Genomic DNA, 16,283 nt, shown 5'->3' with positions numbered 1-16,283 from the left:
GCAAGTGGATTACAGGAAATTAAACATGGGTTCACAAAGGGAAGATCTTTCCAGACAAACTCAATTGACTTCTTTGAAGTGGCAATTGTAAAGCATCAGGGAGAAGCAGTGGATGTATCTTATCTGCATTCCAGTAAAGCTTTTGATACGATTGGTAATCAAACTAGACAGTGTGTTACAAAAAGAGAAAGGGGCCAGTTTTAAGCTAGATCTAGCTGGCTATCCAAGAGTTAGTCAGCTAAATCTGTCAGGGTATAAATTTCACCCTACAGAGCTGCTGCTAAAATATCTGCCTAGGTAAAACTAGATGGCTGCATTTAGTGGCTGAAATTCTGGGAGGTTCTGGGAGGGAAGGAGGTTGGTGTCAGGACAGGGGAGCAAAGTTATCCAGCTAGCACTAATTTTCAGATAGCCGGCTAAATCAGTCAGCTAGGCCTAGGCACCGTGAAAGGAGCCTTAAAACTGGCTGGCTGAGTTTAGCCAGCTAGAGCTATGCCAAGTTTTAGTCGCAATCTAGCCAGCTATCTTGGTGGCTCAGCATCATTTTGAGCATTGGCCCCAAAGTGGTCAACTGAATGAGGGAACTGGTGAAGCACCATAACTCCAGAGAAGGTAATAACTAGTGAGGCACCTCGGGGCTACTTCTTTTCAATATGTTTATGACTGACACTGAAGAAGAATACGTCTGGTTGCAAATGATACAAATATCTGTAATATGTATGTAATATTTAATTATGCTGCTATTCTACTATTACATTTAACCTTAATCCTTTTTTTGCAGGGATTATGGGTGCCAGAAGGAGAGAGTGTTAAAATTCCTGTTGCCATTAAGGAATTGAGAGAGGCCACATCTCCCAAGGCCAACAGAGAAATCCTTGATGTGAGTTCATATTTCCTTTTGAATTGTTGAAACATTGGTTGTCATTCTTGTGACCTTGCCCTTCTACTTTAACCTGTAAGGAGACGACAACACTGCAAATGTAGCGGATAGCGGCAGTACAGTCAGTTCTAGGTTAGCTCTCTCCAGCTGCCGTTCTAGTGCAGGCATCACCAACTGCACTGGCATGGGGTGAGGAGGAAGGAGGAGTGTCAGCCATTTGAGCATTTTGATTGGCTGAATGTGCCCCTGCTGTTTTATATAATAGTCACTAAAGAGTTGCATGTCATGGTTGAGGGCATGCATAGAGATGGACAACAAAGTATTCTTTTGTAAACCAGGATAGCAAAATGAAGTCACCTCTACATGTAACCCCTTGTTCGGCTGTACCAGAATATAGGGCCACACAAAGTCCCCAGGGTCAAACTCCCTGTCCGGGACTTCTCAATTTTTTCTTCATTCACACACTGACACCACTGGGGTTCCACCGGCAGGGGAGGACAAGCCTTCGGTGCCCTAGGCTCTTGAGGCTGGGTACACCCTGTACAGTTTCTTGCTTCCTCAAGAAACTCCTTCAATGGTACTCACTTATATAGGTCTCAGAAGGCTGGCTAGGAAGAAGAGGCAGAGACTTGGAGTGGTGTTCAATGAAAAATTTACTGTATCTCAAACATGAGAAAGATTGGGTGAGGGATCTTGGCTGCTCTGATGATGATGAGATTTGGGGCAGTATTCGATAGCACGTGGCAAAAACGTCTATATCAGCTCAACTGGCAGTAAATTCTTTAAAAGTCTATCTGAGATGGTATTACACGCCAGCACGCTTGAGAACAATGTTTTCAGATACATCTGATCACTGCTGGAGGGACTGTGGGCACAGAGGAAATAATTAAATGATATTGGGACACGACAAAGCATTAAATTCTAGACATTACAAAATGTATTCACATTTTTACTATTGGCTTCAATCCCCGGGATGCCAAGAAAAACTGCCAAATAGGTTACTCAGATTCTGATTGCAGCATGCTGTGAAATAGCAGCGCATCGGAAGTTAAAAATGCGCCCAGTAAGCTCTTCTATTCATTCATCAGATGGAAAAACTTACAGCAATACGGCAAAACAGGACTGAGACGTTGGAGGCAATTTGGTTGGTTTTTCAAACCTGGAATGAAGAAAAAAGTCCAACTTTCTTATTGCAGTGAGGCGGGGAGGGGGATTTGAGGATTGTTTCTCATGTTTTGACTTTTTTGATGTAATTTTACAAAAGAAAACTTGGAATAAAACTTAAATTACAAAAAAAAAAAAAGAAAAATTAATTGCAACTTAAAAAATGGAATCCAAACCAAAATAGCAAAAAAATATGAGAATGCATAGTAAAATGAAAACGCCAAGTGCCACGGACTCCTTCTCCAGCTTCAGCCTCTGAGTCAGTGTCCAAAGTCCCTTCCCAGGGATGGGAAAGGAAAACTCTCTTCTCCAAAAATAGGCAGGAAAATGGTGAAAAAATGCCTCTCGCCTTCTCACAGGCAAAATACAACTTCTCCAAAAAAATCTATTCTTACTCCCGAGACACTATTGTGAACCCACTTTTAGTGGACAAAGGGCAAAGCAGCACCTGGGCAACCACAGAGTCTGCTTTAACTAGGCACAGAGCACACTCCCCTCAGGCAGGAGGTAAAATCCCTCCCAGAATGGAGCAAGTCAAAACAGAACCCACTCTCTTAAAGCCCCAAATCCTCTCTTCTGAACTCTTCCTGCCAAGGCAGTACCCTCCAGGTCCATGAAGGCTCTAGTTGGGCTACCATCCTCGCTTATCCCAATGGGGCAGGCTGGGGGGGGGGGGGGTTTGTCTATGGGGATCCACCAGAAAAACGCTCCATCTTTACCCAAAGGAAATCTACATCCAACTATACTGTTCTTCCTCAGACATGGGGGTTTTATAGCCAGAGCTGGACCAATCCCAGGACTCTGGGCAGGAGAAAGAAAATCTATGGGATGGTCTCCAAAGATGATAAAGATCCCCCTAGTGTTAACCGGAGGAAATGTTAGTAAGGGAAATTGAAGTATCCTTTACATACATAATGAGACAGTGGCACCCACTCACGGAGCTCACTCTCTCCTCAAGCACTGTTGCTGACCTGTTTCCATGTTATCCCGGGATGTCAGTCCGCCCAGTACTTGGCCCCAGATATCAGGAAGGCACGGAGAAAGGTGGTGGCAGTGCAGATTAATGTGGCTTTTCATCGGCACTTCAGAGTAATTCCAAAGAACAACCTGGTAATGTGGCAAATTGAGAGCTCGCTTATCCCCCTGTGCAGTGTGTGTGTTCTTGGTGGAAGCAGGATGGCTGACATTGAGCTCCTACTGTTTACATCTGGCTGAGCTTGTTAGTGTGGAATGCTTGACACAGTTTGGATTATTTAGGTGAAAAAAAATCTGAAATACTTTGAAAAGGAAAATTGTTTTAAATAACTAACTCTCCGGTCACACGGAGGCCATGGGAGAAAAGCGGTTAATTACTGTCCAGCCTATTCTTAGAAATTCTTTAGGCTCCAGCAAATAAAACTGTGTATTTGCGTGTGTTCGGGTGGGGGGGAGGCCTGAACATACATTTCACTCTTAGCCATTCTATGCCCAATGGCTTTATTACGGCAGGGCTAATTCAGGAAGCTGAAGCAGAATACCAAGCATATTTGCAGCAGGTCGTATTCTACCTCAGCAATTTCCAAGATAAACAACTTAAAGGAAAAAAATACCGAGCCCAGCAATTTTTTTTAGGGTTACTTTTAAATTGTCAAGAGTTTGTGAAGGAACGGAGAAATATGCAGAGCCCATTCCTCTTTGCTCAGGACTGAGCAGCTGGCTTCAGTAGAGCAGTTGGAGTCAAGGAAAGCGTCAGTCCTTCTGGAAACGTGCCACAGCGTGTCTGGCCTACACATCAAGCTTGCATACGTCCAGCTCCTAATCCCCCTTGTCCCTGAGTCAGATGCTTTACAGGCTGTGTGATAAATGAGAAGCTCAGAGCTACCTCGAGATAGGAGAGTGGGAAATGATTGTGTCCTGAGCATATGGAAGCTTGATTGGGCAGGAAGTAAGGTCTATATTCAGACACAGTCCAGATAGCAAAGCTAGCCAGATAAACCTATCCAACTAACTTAGGAGACATATTCAGCACTGCAGACACACCACTGAATATAGCTGGCTATCTTACGGGCCGATACAGTACAGTGCGCTCCAGCAAAGCGCACTGTTAACCCACCATTGGACGCGTGTTTTCGACGCGCTAGCGTTACCCCTTATTCAGTAAGGGGCCGAAAATGCGCGTCCAACCCCCTCGAACCTAATAGCGCCCGCAACATGCAAATGCATGTTGATGGCCCTATTAGGTATTCCTGCACGATTCAGAAAACAAAATGTGCAACCAAGCCGCACATTTTGCTTTCAGAAATTAGTGCCTACCCAAAGGTAGGCGCTAATTTCTTCGGGCACCGGGAAAGTGCACCCTCTGACTTAATATCATGGCGATATTAAGTCGGAGGTCCCAAAAGTTTCAAAAAGTTAAAAAAAAAAAAATTTGAAGTCGGCCCGCAGCTGTCGGGTCAAAAACCGGACGCTCAATTTTGCCGGCGCCTGGTTTCCGAGCCCGTGGCTATCAGCGGGCTTGAGAACCGACGCCGGCAAAATTGAGCGTCGGCTGTCAAACCCGCTGACAGCTGCTGCTCCAGTCCAAAAGGAGGCGCTAGGGACGCACTAGTGTCCCTAGCGCCTCCTTTTGCCAGTTTTTACCGCCGGGCCTCATTTGAATAGAGAATCACGTGCACAGGAGAGTGGCCTGTGCGTGCGCCGAGAGAGCGGGCTTTTGCCCGCTCTCCCGCGGACTTTACTGTATCAGCCCATTAATTAGTTAGCTGACTATTTATAGCCGGCTAACTTTAGGGCAGCTCTTTGACGACCAGACTTAGCCGGCTAAGTCATCCGGCTAACTCTGAATATCTGAGCTGACCAGTTAACTTAGCCAGCTAACTCATCTCCTCCCAGTTGCGCCCCTAACTTATCCGGTTAAATTCTAGCCTCCTAATATATTAGCTGGCTAGAATTTAGCCAGATAAAGCTGAATACAGCTGGGAAAGCCATTTAGACGGATAACTATTACGTTATTCATCTAAATGTTATTTGAAAATGGACCTCCAGAGGGATGGGGGGTTTTGGTTGTGCAGAGTGTACGAGTCCTGAAAAAAAATCATAATGGCTGTAGCATAATGTTGAGCTTCCATCAAAATCTACAGTAACCAACTAAAAACAAAATAAAAATAACAAAATAATGACACAAGATAAAAAAAAAAAAAATTACATCTGTTGATGTGGCAAATTACTACTTCTGTCACCCAAGACAAAGCAGATGAAGCCAGAGGCCCTGGTGGATAGCAGCTCCTTGCTGTCTCCTTTAAATCCCAGCAGCTGAAACGTATATGTAGCAAAGGTTTGAATCCACTTTCACCCCAGCATTTTTCCCTTGAAAACTGTGAGATATTTCCATCAAGAAACAGCAAACTTTTGATACACCTGCCCTTCTAGCTAATAATACTGGGTAAAAAGCTGCTGCCTAGCTTGTGGTGGGGGTGGAGGAATGACCAATGGAGGGATACCACAGTTTTTCTTGCTGCTGCCGGTTCATGCTCTTGGTTTCTTCAGCTCTAATATGCCCCATGACGCAACACTTTTCCCTTTCTAGAGTCAGCATTTCCATGCGCTAACATTTTTGTTTCCTGTCGTTCAATTAAATTCCGTTTTCCTGGATGAACTTTCTGTCTATAGGGCGTTTTTGTCTGGTTTCTGGGGTGTTTTTATAGTTGTACACTAAAGCCCCACTCGCTCCCTGGTCCCTGCGCGCGCAGGCCCGCAGCAGCAGCGCTGTGCTTCTTTGATTGGCATTTCAAGCTGCCCTTTGTGTTCCGTGTGGACAGGAAGCGTACGTGATGGCCAGCGTGGAGAACCCTCACGTGTGCCGCTTGCTGGGGATCTGCCTGACGTCCACCGTGCAGCTCATCACGCAGCTCATGCCTTACGGCTGCCTCCTGGACTACATCCGAGAGCACCAGGACAACATCGGCTCCCAGCATCTTCTCAACTGGTGTGTGCAGATCGCAAAGGTAACTGCGCCGAAATCCTCTTACTAAACGTGAAGAGTGCGGCGGCTTTGCTTGATTTTTTTTTTTTTTAGCAAGTAAGATACAGGAGATTGGCCTGGCAAATGTTTTTGCTATTCTGAAGCTCAGAACATGTTACAAAAATAGTATAAATTAGCAGCACGTACTCTCACGGTAGGGGATTAGAGGTACTTTAGTAGGCTTTATGATAGGCTGGAGTTCTTTAATAATAATAATTATTTAGATTTTTATGTGGCACAGAAACCCAAACACAGCCCCAATATGCTTGACAGCATAATGCTTCAGAGAGAAGGGAAAAAACATGCAGCCACTTCTAAGAGGAGTGGAACAGCACCACCTTTCTGACACTGGCATTACACGAACGCCATCTCACTGGGGCAGTTAGGGCCTCCTACTTTTCGTTGTCATCCTCAAGCGGCCTGCGATTTGTACCATTTTACAGCAGCAAATCTCAGAAGACTTCCAAAATCAAAACTAAAACAGCCCACGGTACTTTTAATTTCATAATCAAGAGAAGTTTAAGTCACTCTGATAGTAACAATTGTGAAAAAAAAAATAAAATGCCCACATAGCCGTTTCACAGCTGCCTTCCAGGTGTAGAACATCAGGCAGCTTTGCTGTCACGTGGAGCGTCTTTGCTGGCTTAGCTTCCTCCAGTTGGAACCTACGTGGAGCCCTGCTCACTGCCATTTATGATTTGGGACCCAAAGCTGAGGTGCTGCAGGCCTTCATTCAGGGTCCTCAGGAAATTAGGAGGGGAGCGTTGTTTTCCTGTGTAAGCTCCTCTCCCTGGGACAGTTCTTGGTAGAGTGCTGTGGCTTCCTTTGGAACCCCGGTTGGCGCACTGCCTGAATCCCGGCCATTGCTGTGTCTGTGGCGCGGCGGCTGGCTTTCCCGCGCCTCTGGGAGAGGGGGGGGCCAATAAGTGCTGCCACCGAGTGCATCTTAATTCTTGCTTGTTGAAATTAATCCTTTCCCACGTTTGAAGGTGACGGAATACGGTCAGAGGAACATTATGCCCACAAAAATGTTAAGGTCCTGATTTCTGGGCTGTTGTTGCTGTGTTAGTCTTAGGTCTGCAGAAATAAAGGTTAGCCAACAAGTAGTGGGTGCTCCATTTTTTTATTGAACTAAAATATATTTGTAGCTACTTTTTGAGAGCTGGTGACTGCAAAATCATGAATTCGAGAACAGAGCCGTGATGCTCTCCAAACCCCCTCTCTGTATAAATTAGTCTGCTTTACCTGGTGCAGATTTACTAGCTTTAAATAATTAAGTAAATAAGCCAAGCCGCAACAAAGGAAGAAAGGGATACCGTGCTGGAAAATAAACCTCCCTTGTTCTAGGGGGTGGCTTTTGGTACAGCTGTGCTATTGAAATCAAAACCTTTTTCCACTTGGCTTCTAAAAAAAGGCCCATGTGCATTCCACGAAGTCTGGCAAATGGAGCAGCCCGGCGGCTGAGCAGCAGTACTGCGCACTGCCAAGCAGAGAAGCTCAGTTCAGGTCAGGGGGGTCAGGTCTTCCAGTCCCTGGGACAAATGAGCCCAGGAAAGGCACAACCTATGGTAGTAGCAAAATAGAGCTAACCACATTGCACATACAGCTGCTGCCCGCTACTGCTTTAAAGGGGCTTGACCTGTGTGCCTATGGTGGTCAGGAACCTATAGTGAATGTGGCCACTTGAAATCCTGCCTGTTTCAACATTTTGGTGTATTGATATTTTGGATTAATAATTAACCTTTCATGCAGAGAGGATCCCCATGCACTACAATTTAATGCCTCCGAGTGAATCATGCAGCAGAATGGCCTGACAGCACTTTGCTCTCTTTGGACTGTGACATTCTCCTTTCTTCTCACCATTGAATTGAACAGATACTTTCTTACTGCTGCATTTATTTCAGTTTTCCCTTTTGGCAAGTTATGGTAACCTAAATTCCCTCTCACAGTGGGTTATAATTGCTGCCATTGTACTGGTCAGCTGAGGATGGAACTTAAAGGTACAATGTGATTTTCTTATTTGGATACAGGGTTGCCAACCGGCTCCAGATTCACCAACAACATTGATCCCGTTTTGGATTTACCCCACTGCATGCAAGGAACTGCAGTTTTGATTCCCCTATTGCAGCTCTTAAGAAAAGCACAACTACTTGTCCCTACATGCAATGGGATAAAACCAGGACTAGATTAACTCTATTGGGAGAATCTGGAGCCAGTTGGTAACCCTAATTGGATGCGGTGGGTTACTGGAAGGCCAAATGAAAAGGCATTTGATTACCTGCTTTTAATGTTTCTTATGTAATTCTGGAAGGGTATAACTATTACCACCTATCCCTAGGAAAGCTACTTTTCGCACGTAAGCACACATGGGGCGGATTTTCAAAGGGTTACGCACGTATATTACGTGCGTAACCCCAAAAACCCGCTCCTGCGTGCGCCAAGCCTATTTTGCATAGGCCCGGTGACGCGCGCAAGCCCCGTGACATGCATATGTTCCGGGGCTTGAAAAAATGGGTGAGGAGTGGGCGGGCCAGGGGCGGAGCAGGAGCAGGACCGAGGCCTCCGGCACAGAGGTCATGCCGGGGGCTCGCGCAACCTACGCCTGCCCAGTGGCAGGCGCAACTTCGTCAACAAAGGTCGGGGGGGGGGGTTTAGATAGCGATGGGGGGCAGGTTAGGTAGGGGAAGGGAGGGGAAGGTGGGGGTGTGGAAGGAAAGTTCCCTCCGAGGCCGCTCTGATTTTGGAGCGGCCTCGGAGGGAACAGGGAATGCCATCGGGGCTCCCCTAGGGCTCGGCGTGTGTACCCCTTGCGCGCGCCAACCCCTGATTTTATAACATGCGCGCGGCTACGCGCGCATGTTATAAAATCAGGGGTAGGTTTTTGCATGCCGGGTTGCGCACACAAATCTACACCCGCAGGTTTAAAAATCTGGCCTATGGTTTGTTGCTCTGCCACTTACTGTGTGAGAGAATCCATAATGTAGTCTAGACAGGAAATAACATAGCAGCTGCACACTTATGAATATTTAAATGATTTAGGTGTATGTAAACTACATACAGTGATCAAAGTAGAACAGGAAAAAGAGGAAGAACTAAGAAAAATATAAAGTAAGATTTTTAACAAATTTCCCCAATAAAAATCACACTGTATGCTTTTTGCTCTGAATGTGTAACTCGACTTGAGCTTGAATTTGGAAAGGCAAATGTAATTAAATCTAAAGTCCAAATATCAGATGTGCAATCACCAGGCCTACTGTCACACTCAATGCAACGATTGTGGGTGTATGTTTTATAAAGGCAGGGTACTGGATGACATTACTGGCCCATGGATTTTTCCCCGTGGAAACAACTGGAGAAAAATCTTGTGAATCGAGTCCGAAGTCAGAAGCAGTTTGGGAAGCAACTCTCTCTGTTCCTTGCCACTTTAAAAAAAAAAAAAAATTCCTGGATATTTATTTACTCAGCGGAATTGTTCTATGTAGCACTGGGCTCATCTGAAATTTTACATTAGAGCCAGCCATTGTAGTATCACCTGTACTCGGTGAGAGTCCGTGGACTACAGGTAGTCAGTAGAGAAGAGGAGAATGATCCCTACCAACATTTCTAATTTCAAGTCACCCAAATTCTTTTTGGCCTCTGGAAGGTGAATAGTTGGGGAAAAAAAAAAAAATCCTGAACAATACGATGGTAACTTTCAAACGGGCGCACATGTACACCTGTGCATCGTGGTGCACCCAGATATGCGGCCATTTTATAACATGCACGCACGCGTATGTTATAAAATAGGCTGTGTGCGCCCACGTTTGCAAGCGGGCACACACAGCCGCGCAAATTCGGGTTTCAGATGCAAGTGGGAGAATTTTATAGCAGGCGCGTGTCAACACCGTGACCACTTTCATCAGTTCGTCCACCAGTTTGCCCAGTCTACGGTTAGGTCCTCCAGATCCCCCCCTAGTTCTCGAGCCTCCATGCACCCCAGTTAACCCAGACCCCCTCAAACACCTGTGAAATGCCTTCAGACTGTGTTCTTTCGACGTACACTTCCTCAGTAGCAGAAGTAAAGTTACGCGGCACCAGACCTGGGCGCTCACCCAGGCACGTTAGTACTTCCGTGCACATCCCTTGGCTCCGTCCCAGGACGCCCACGCCCTGCCCAAACCGTGCCCCTTTTTTTGGTTTGCAGTGAGATATTCACGCATCGGCATTTGTGCGCATACGTGGGTGCCTTTTAAAATCAGGCGGGTGCACGTACGTGCAACATGCGCGCATAGCTCCTAATTTAGGCGCAGGCATGCATTTTAAAACTCCCCTTTAAAGGTTGTAAAATCAGATATCTGGTAGATACGTCGGGGAAAAAAAGAAATATTTACTACAGCCTGAAAAAAAAAGGGATAATCAAAGAAGAAGAAGAAGAAGAGATGCTCCATGAATGCCCATTGTTCTCTTCTTAGGCTTGCCCACTATCACCTACTCACCCAAATGCATCCAACATTTATAAGCTTCTGGCAGGCTCACGGGCATTGCTAGCTGCTTAAAAGACTCTGAGCTGCTCTTCCTCTCCCCCCCCCCCCGTGCTGTCATATGGCTAGCTTCCAAACTACTGCACACATTTCCCTCCTACCCCTCCTTCTCAGTACATATATACATCTTATTTATTTCTTTATTTATCTACTTACAATACTCTCATATTCCAGAGCAATACCCATCACAACCAAAAACTCTCCATACATGAATTGACACCATGAAGTGACACTACCATATACCAATAAAGCATATTTATTTCAGGAGCAGAAAAAATATGAAAAATAACTATACTCTCAGTCACTTTCTGGCAGACTAAGTAAGGGGATGGTCATGCGCTTGGATTTATGCCTGGGCCTTACCCTGCTGTTGGGGGAGGGGGAGGCCTCTGTGGCTCCTTAACCTGCCATAATTCAGAGCCAGGAGCCAGTTGGAAAAACTCATATAGAAAGGGGCTTATTTAGTTCCCCCTTTCTGAGCCATGTTTTCAGTATAAAATTGGATTATTTTTATTTCCTGAAGTTAGGAAATAACTTTCTGCCAGAAATTGCTTTTTAATCCTAAATTTGGATGAATGAGTATTACCATGTGTGTTCTTATCCACCAACACATTTCTGTAGCTGCTTTTTTTCAATGCCTGGAGCTTCCTTAAAGGAAGAAACTTGAAAGAGCCTAAGCAACTATATAGGCATGGCTCTTGGCTCGGTTCACAGGCTGAATTCACAGAATCTATGGTCAGAGGTGCAGATGTCACGTCCAGGGCAACCAAAAAACAGGGAATTCTCACTTAAGTCCCTCTCCTTTTATGAAAGGCAAATAAAGCAACCCCTTTTTACTGTTCAGCTGGTTGAAAGAACTTTGCAGTCAGTCCGGAGGTTGAGGTCCCACCCTGACCCTAAAGGGGCAGTGCCTGAAAGACCATAATCTGTCTCATGTTGCTAGAGTCACTGTGGGGTTATTCAGACCAGTTCAGCACAGCAGCATTTCAAAGGGGAGTTCAAACGTAGATGTGCTGAGCTGGAGCTATAAATATCCTTTTCTTGTCTTTTTTTGGTAATAAGGGACTTTTTCTCACAAGTATCTTGGTGCTTCAGACCAGTGGTATGCTATATTTTCCATAAACTGTATTTCCTGTGAACTAGTAGTGTCAGACCCCCTCAAGGTTCACGTAATAACAACACAGCAGTGCTACCCAGAAGTTGTGAGGGAGCCAGCTGTGCTGCTTGTTTGCACCAGTTTGGGGCTTTTAATGGAATTGCTGAGTAACCAAAGCAGACTTCTCTGGTAAACTCAAAAGTATTTTGAGCAGGTGAAGACTCATAAAATAATATAAGGGTAATCTTATATACTAGTGATGAATGCACTCTTTATTCCTCTTGGCAAGGTCGTAGAGAGGTAATAGGTCTGTTCTACTTAGGTATGGTTTCTTACTTATCTCATTTTCCCATATTTTTTAATGAAACTTTGTTATGCTGTTTGTCTGGGGTGGTATTCACACTTTCCCAGCCCTCATGCACCTTAGTAAATTAGCACTGATTCTTCTCAGATTGAGCTTCCCCCACTCCCCATAAACTGTTGCCAACGATGTCTGTTACGTGAAAACAATAAAATAAAACCCCCTGCATTCTACATTCGTTGCAGGGCATGAACTACCTGGAGGAGCGCCGCTTGGTGCACCGGGACCTGGCTGCCCGGAACGTCCTGGTAAAAACTCCCCAACACGTAAAGATAACGGATTTTGGACTGGCCAAACTGCTGGGTGCCGAGGAAAAAGAGTACCATGCAGAAGGAGGCAAGGTGAGAGGGCTTCCGTTCATGTTTTCATGCAGAGAGACGCTAAGCTGCCAGTTAAAATGCCTGCTTCTTTGTACAAATGCCAGTGCAAAATCCATGAATCCTTTGGGTTTTGTTTTTTTTAATTAACAGCAAATTAAAATGTTAGTGTTCTCTGTACTCATTTTAAGGAGGCTGGTGCCATACCTGATTTGAATCATCTGTTCTAAAAAAAAACATCAACAGGCTGATGCAATATCAGGGCGTAAAATACGTGCGCACATCCACCTGTCCTGGGTGCTTGATGCAATAGGCAAATGAGCCGCTGCACTAAAAAGGGTAATTTGTGCGTCCCTAGCGCTCTGTTATCAGGCGCCCAGGAGAAGTGGAGGTGCATCTAGAACAGCCTGGCCAGAGCTCCCGCCCCCACTAAAGGCAGGGCTGTTCCTGATTGGTCCTTTTCACTGACACTTGTCAGTGAAAAGGACCAATCCCCTTTCAGGACAGCCGTCTGAAAGGGGATTGCTCCTTTCACTGACATGTGACAGTGAATGCATCAATTAGCAGGAAGTGAAGGAGTGAATAATTAATATCAAGTGCCCAACACTTAATATTAATGTATTCACTCCTTCACTCGCTGCCGGCAGAGGTTCCGACTGGGCCAGACCTTGGGAATGCTGCTTTCTGTGGTTCCCCCTATGAGGAACCTCAGAAAGCAGGATTTTTTTTTTTTATTAAGCCCTTGAGCGGCACATAATTCTGCTTTCTGTGGTTCCTCCTATTTAGTATCGCTAGGATACTAATAGGAGGAATCACAAAAAGCAGGCTTTTTTTGTTGTTTTTTTTGTCAGCATTTGAGTGCCCATGCTTTAACGCCTGCTCCCGGGCAGGCGTTAAAATGGGTGCAGTGGCCGCGTGCAATTTTTGCATCGGAGGGTAATAGCTAATAGCATCATCAACCTGAATTTGCATGTGATGAGCGCTATTAGCTACGCGCTGGTTTGAACACGCTAATCCCCCTTATTGCATGAGGGATTTTGGACACGTGTCCAAAACGAGCATCCAAGCATGTGTAAAGCGCTCGGCCGAGCACACTATATTGCATTGGCCTGCAAGAGAGCAGGAAAGAACAGATTGCAGAAGATTTAAATTGCAACAGGTTGGACATTAGGAGAAACTGTCTGACTGTAAGGGTGGTTATGCATTAGAGCAGGCTACGTAGGGAAGTGGTGGAATAATCTCCATTAGAGGTTTTTGAAAGCAGGTTAGAAAAGAGGATGGGATAGTTGAGCTCTTGGAATCCCATCTATCCCTTTCTTTCTATGGTTCCATCTGATTGAAAACAATCTGCTCTATTTGTCCACATTTCATGCTTTTGTTTCAGCATAGATACCCATGGTGAGGACTGAAAATGACACCATCTGATACATTTCTGAGCTTCTCATTCTTCCTCTGAGATCCTTTCTAAAATTAAAATACATCTGAATTTGCCTCATTTGTCCTATGCTGCCTGTGACCGGCTCTCTCCTGCTCTCTCTTTCTAATCACATATATTACAAAGCTGGCCATAATTTGTGCTAGTATGATATTAAATTCTAATGCATTAAACTAATACAGGCTACACAACAAAATGTGCTAAATATAACATTTTATATTATTTGAATAGATTGTAAGCTCTTTAGGGTAGGGATCAGGAGGATGCAGCCTCACCCTAACACATCTAATTATTGTGTTAAGAGAAAGTTACACTATCCATATATCCTGTGGTATTTCACAAGTACACAAGTAATGCCCATCCTCTAATCCTCAACTAATCATCTTAATACCAAATCATTTTTTTAAATCATTTAAGCAGTTCCCTAGTTCCCACTGATCAATACATTTTCGGGTGGAGTGGAGGAAGGGGGAAGTTGGACCATCAGATATCTTCAGCATGTTTGGCTGTCAGCTCAATCAGACCAGTTTCTACATGGCAATGATATCACGAGTTTTCATTCCACCTCTTCCTATCTCTAGCTCCTTCTCCTCCCCCCCCCCCCCCCCCCCACACACACACATACTCTCTTCTCTCTCTCTGTCTCTCACACACACACACTTCTGTCGAGCCCAGCCACTGCAACAGTGATCCTTGACTAGGGGGTAATTGCAGCAGTCCCTGTACTAAGTGTTGCCATTGTATGATGGCTGGGACTCCTTCTTTCATTCCCCGGGGAGGGCTTTGAGCATTGTCATGATAGTATCCGCAGCCCAGATTGGTTCAAGGAGCTGAAGCCAAGCCCGGGGATCAAACCCAGATCTCTTGCAACTGAGCTGGCCCCCCCAATGGATCTAGATTTACCTCTATTGTCACAAATGATATCACACGCACATTGCATGAACCAAAGACATCCAGTGCCATGTGAAGCCATCTGCTACATCAGTGTGGCCCGAACATCTGTAAGCGATGCCACTGTGCCCTGAAAGTCTGTAGAAGAAAAAAACAACCACCATGAGAATTAATAGCAATACGCAGGCAGTCATTGACTGCTCAAATGTCAGCTCAGAGTGCTGCTCTTTGTCATGCATTTGTGTCCTGATTTATCCTGATTCGGCTTTCAGTATTAGCACACTGCAGCTGCTGTGGGCTGCTTGTCTTACAGTTTGATTCTTAACCCCCACCCATCTAGGTTCCTATTAAATGGATGGCTCTGGAATCGATTCTGCACAGAATCTACACCCACCAAAGCGACGTGTGGAGTTACGGTGAGTCTAAGGAGAAGATTCCAGTGTCTCTTAGGTAGGATAAACGCGCTTCATTTTATCCCACACTGGTCTGAATTACAAGTTACCGAGAAAAGGTATTTCTTCCGTGTCAAAGGGATTTGTTTTCTTTCTTTCCTTTCCCTACGTAGGAGAAGCAGTAAGAAGCGTTCTTGAAATGTTCTTAACTTCTTCAAGCAGATTTCTGTCAGTTAGGACATGCTTGTAAACCACCGTGAACATTTTTGCGAATGGCGGTATATCACATTTTATTAACATTAAATTAGTATTTGACCTTGGACAATCAAACCCTTGTGCATGTTGTGAGTTTGGGTTTCCATTTAATCATTACTACATAAAGCATTGCATATCTTTACATTCGATTGTTCACAGTCAGCTTGAGGATCAAGAGCTGTGTGTCTCCCCACCACCCTCATAGATGGCAGAAAAAGACCAAATGCCTCCATCCAATCTGCCGAGCAAGTTTCATAAGGTAGTAGCCAGCGCTCCGTCCAGGTTAACCCTGTGCAAGGGTCTGTGGCGCCTTAGTGGAGCTATCTTTCCCTCCCCAACCACGCAGCACCGAAACATCATCAAGGTGCCCCAGCCGATTGCCACTGCTAACATCGCTGCTGCAGCTTTACAGGCAGTGCAACTGCTCTGGTACTTTCCTTAATCTGCCTATGTGTGTGGGGCCTGAACCAGCTTGGTGGTAGTAACCCCAAAACCCAGGGTGGAATCCAGACAGAACTGGACTGCTAGGACACACAAACAAAGCCTGGTCAGGATTACTTGGACACGTCGCTCCAAGATATTATACCAGTCTCTGTTGATATGCTGCAGATCATGTTTGATTTCAAGCAGCAGTGCTGTCTTGAGATCTGTGTCCATGTCCTTGTTAATTTCATTGATAGGACACCTTTCCGGTAGTATTTGATTTTGATCTTTGGTTGAAAGATGTTTCACTTCATATAGTTTTGTCCTCTTTGTTGGAATAAAGTACTGATTTGGAACATCTCTGCTATTCTTACTGTTTTCTTGTAACATATATATCAGAGTGGCACAAGTATAGGGGGTCTAATAACCATCCGTACAAACAAGTCTGCTGAATTCTGTTTTGGTGAGAGCAGTGAACTAGAAGAAGCAATCAAATGTTTGAGGGGAAGGTTCTAAGAAGAAGGCATATCTTATTAATTACATTTACAG

The 16,283-nt window shown here is 45.0% G+C and overlaps 1 protein-coding gene across 2 annotated transcripts in view; it reads left to right on the top strand.

Moving 5' to 3' along the window:
• EGFR (epidermal growth factor receptor) overlaps positions 1 to 16,283 on the top strand; it is a 383,921-nt gene that overhangs the window by 344,315 nt on the left and 23,323 nt on the right. For both annotated transcript variants that reach the window (XM_029589569.1, XM_029589570.1), the window contains exons 19-22: positions 782 to 880; positions 5,842 to 6,027; positions 12,207 to 12,362; positions 15,005 to 15,080. In XM_029589569.1, the coding sequence (XP_029445429.1) occupies positions 782 to 880; positions 5,842 to 6,027; positions 12,207 to 12,362; positions 15,005 to 15,080 (517 nt within the window). The remainder of the gene's footprint in view (positions 1 to 781; positions 881 to 5,841; positions 6,028 to 12,206; positions 12,363 to 15,004; positions 15,081 to 16,283) is intronic.

This window comes from Rhinatrema bivittatum, chromosome 2 (assembly GCF_901001135.1).
Source record: "Rhinatrema bivittatum chromosome 2, aRhiBiv1.1, whole genome shotgun sequence".
Classification (NCBI taxonomy): domain Eukaryota; kingdom Metazoa; phylum Chordata; class Amphibia; order Gymnophiona; family Rhinatrematidae; genus Rhinatrema; species Rhinatrema bivittatum.
Note: the sequence above shows the minus strand (reverse complement) of the source record. Positions and strands in the feature narration are given on the sequence as shown.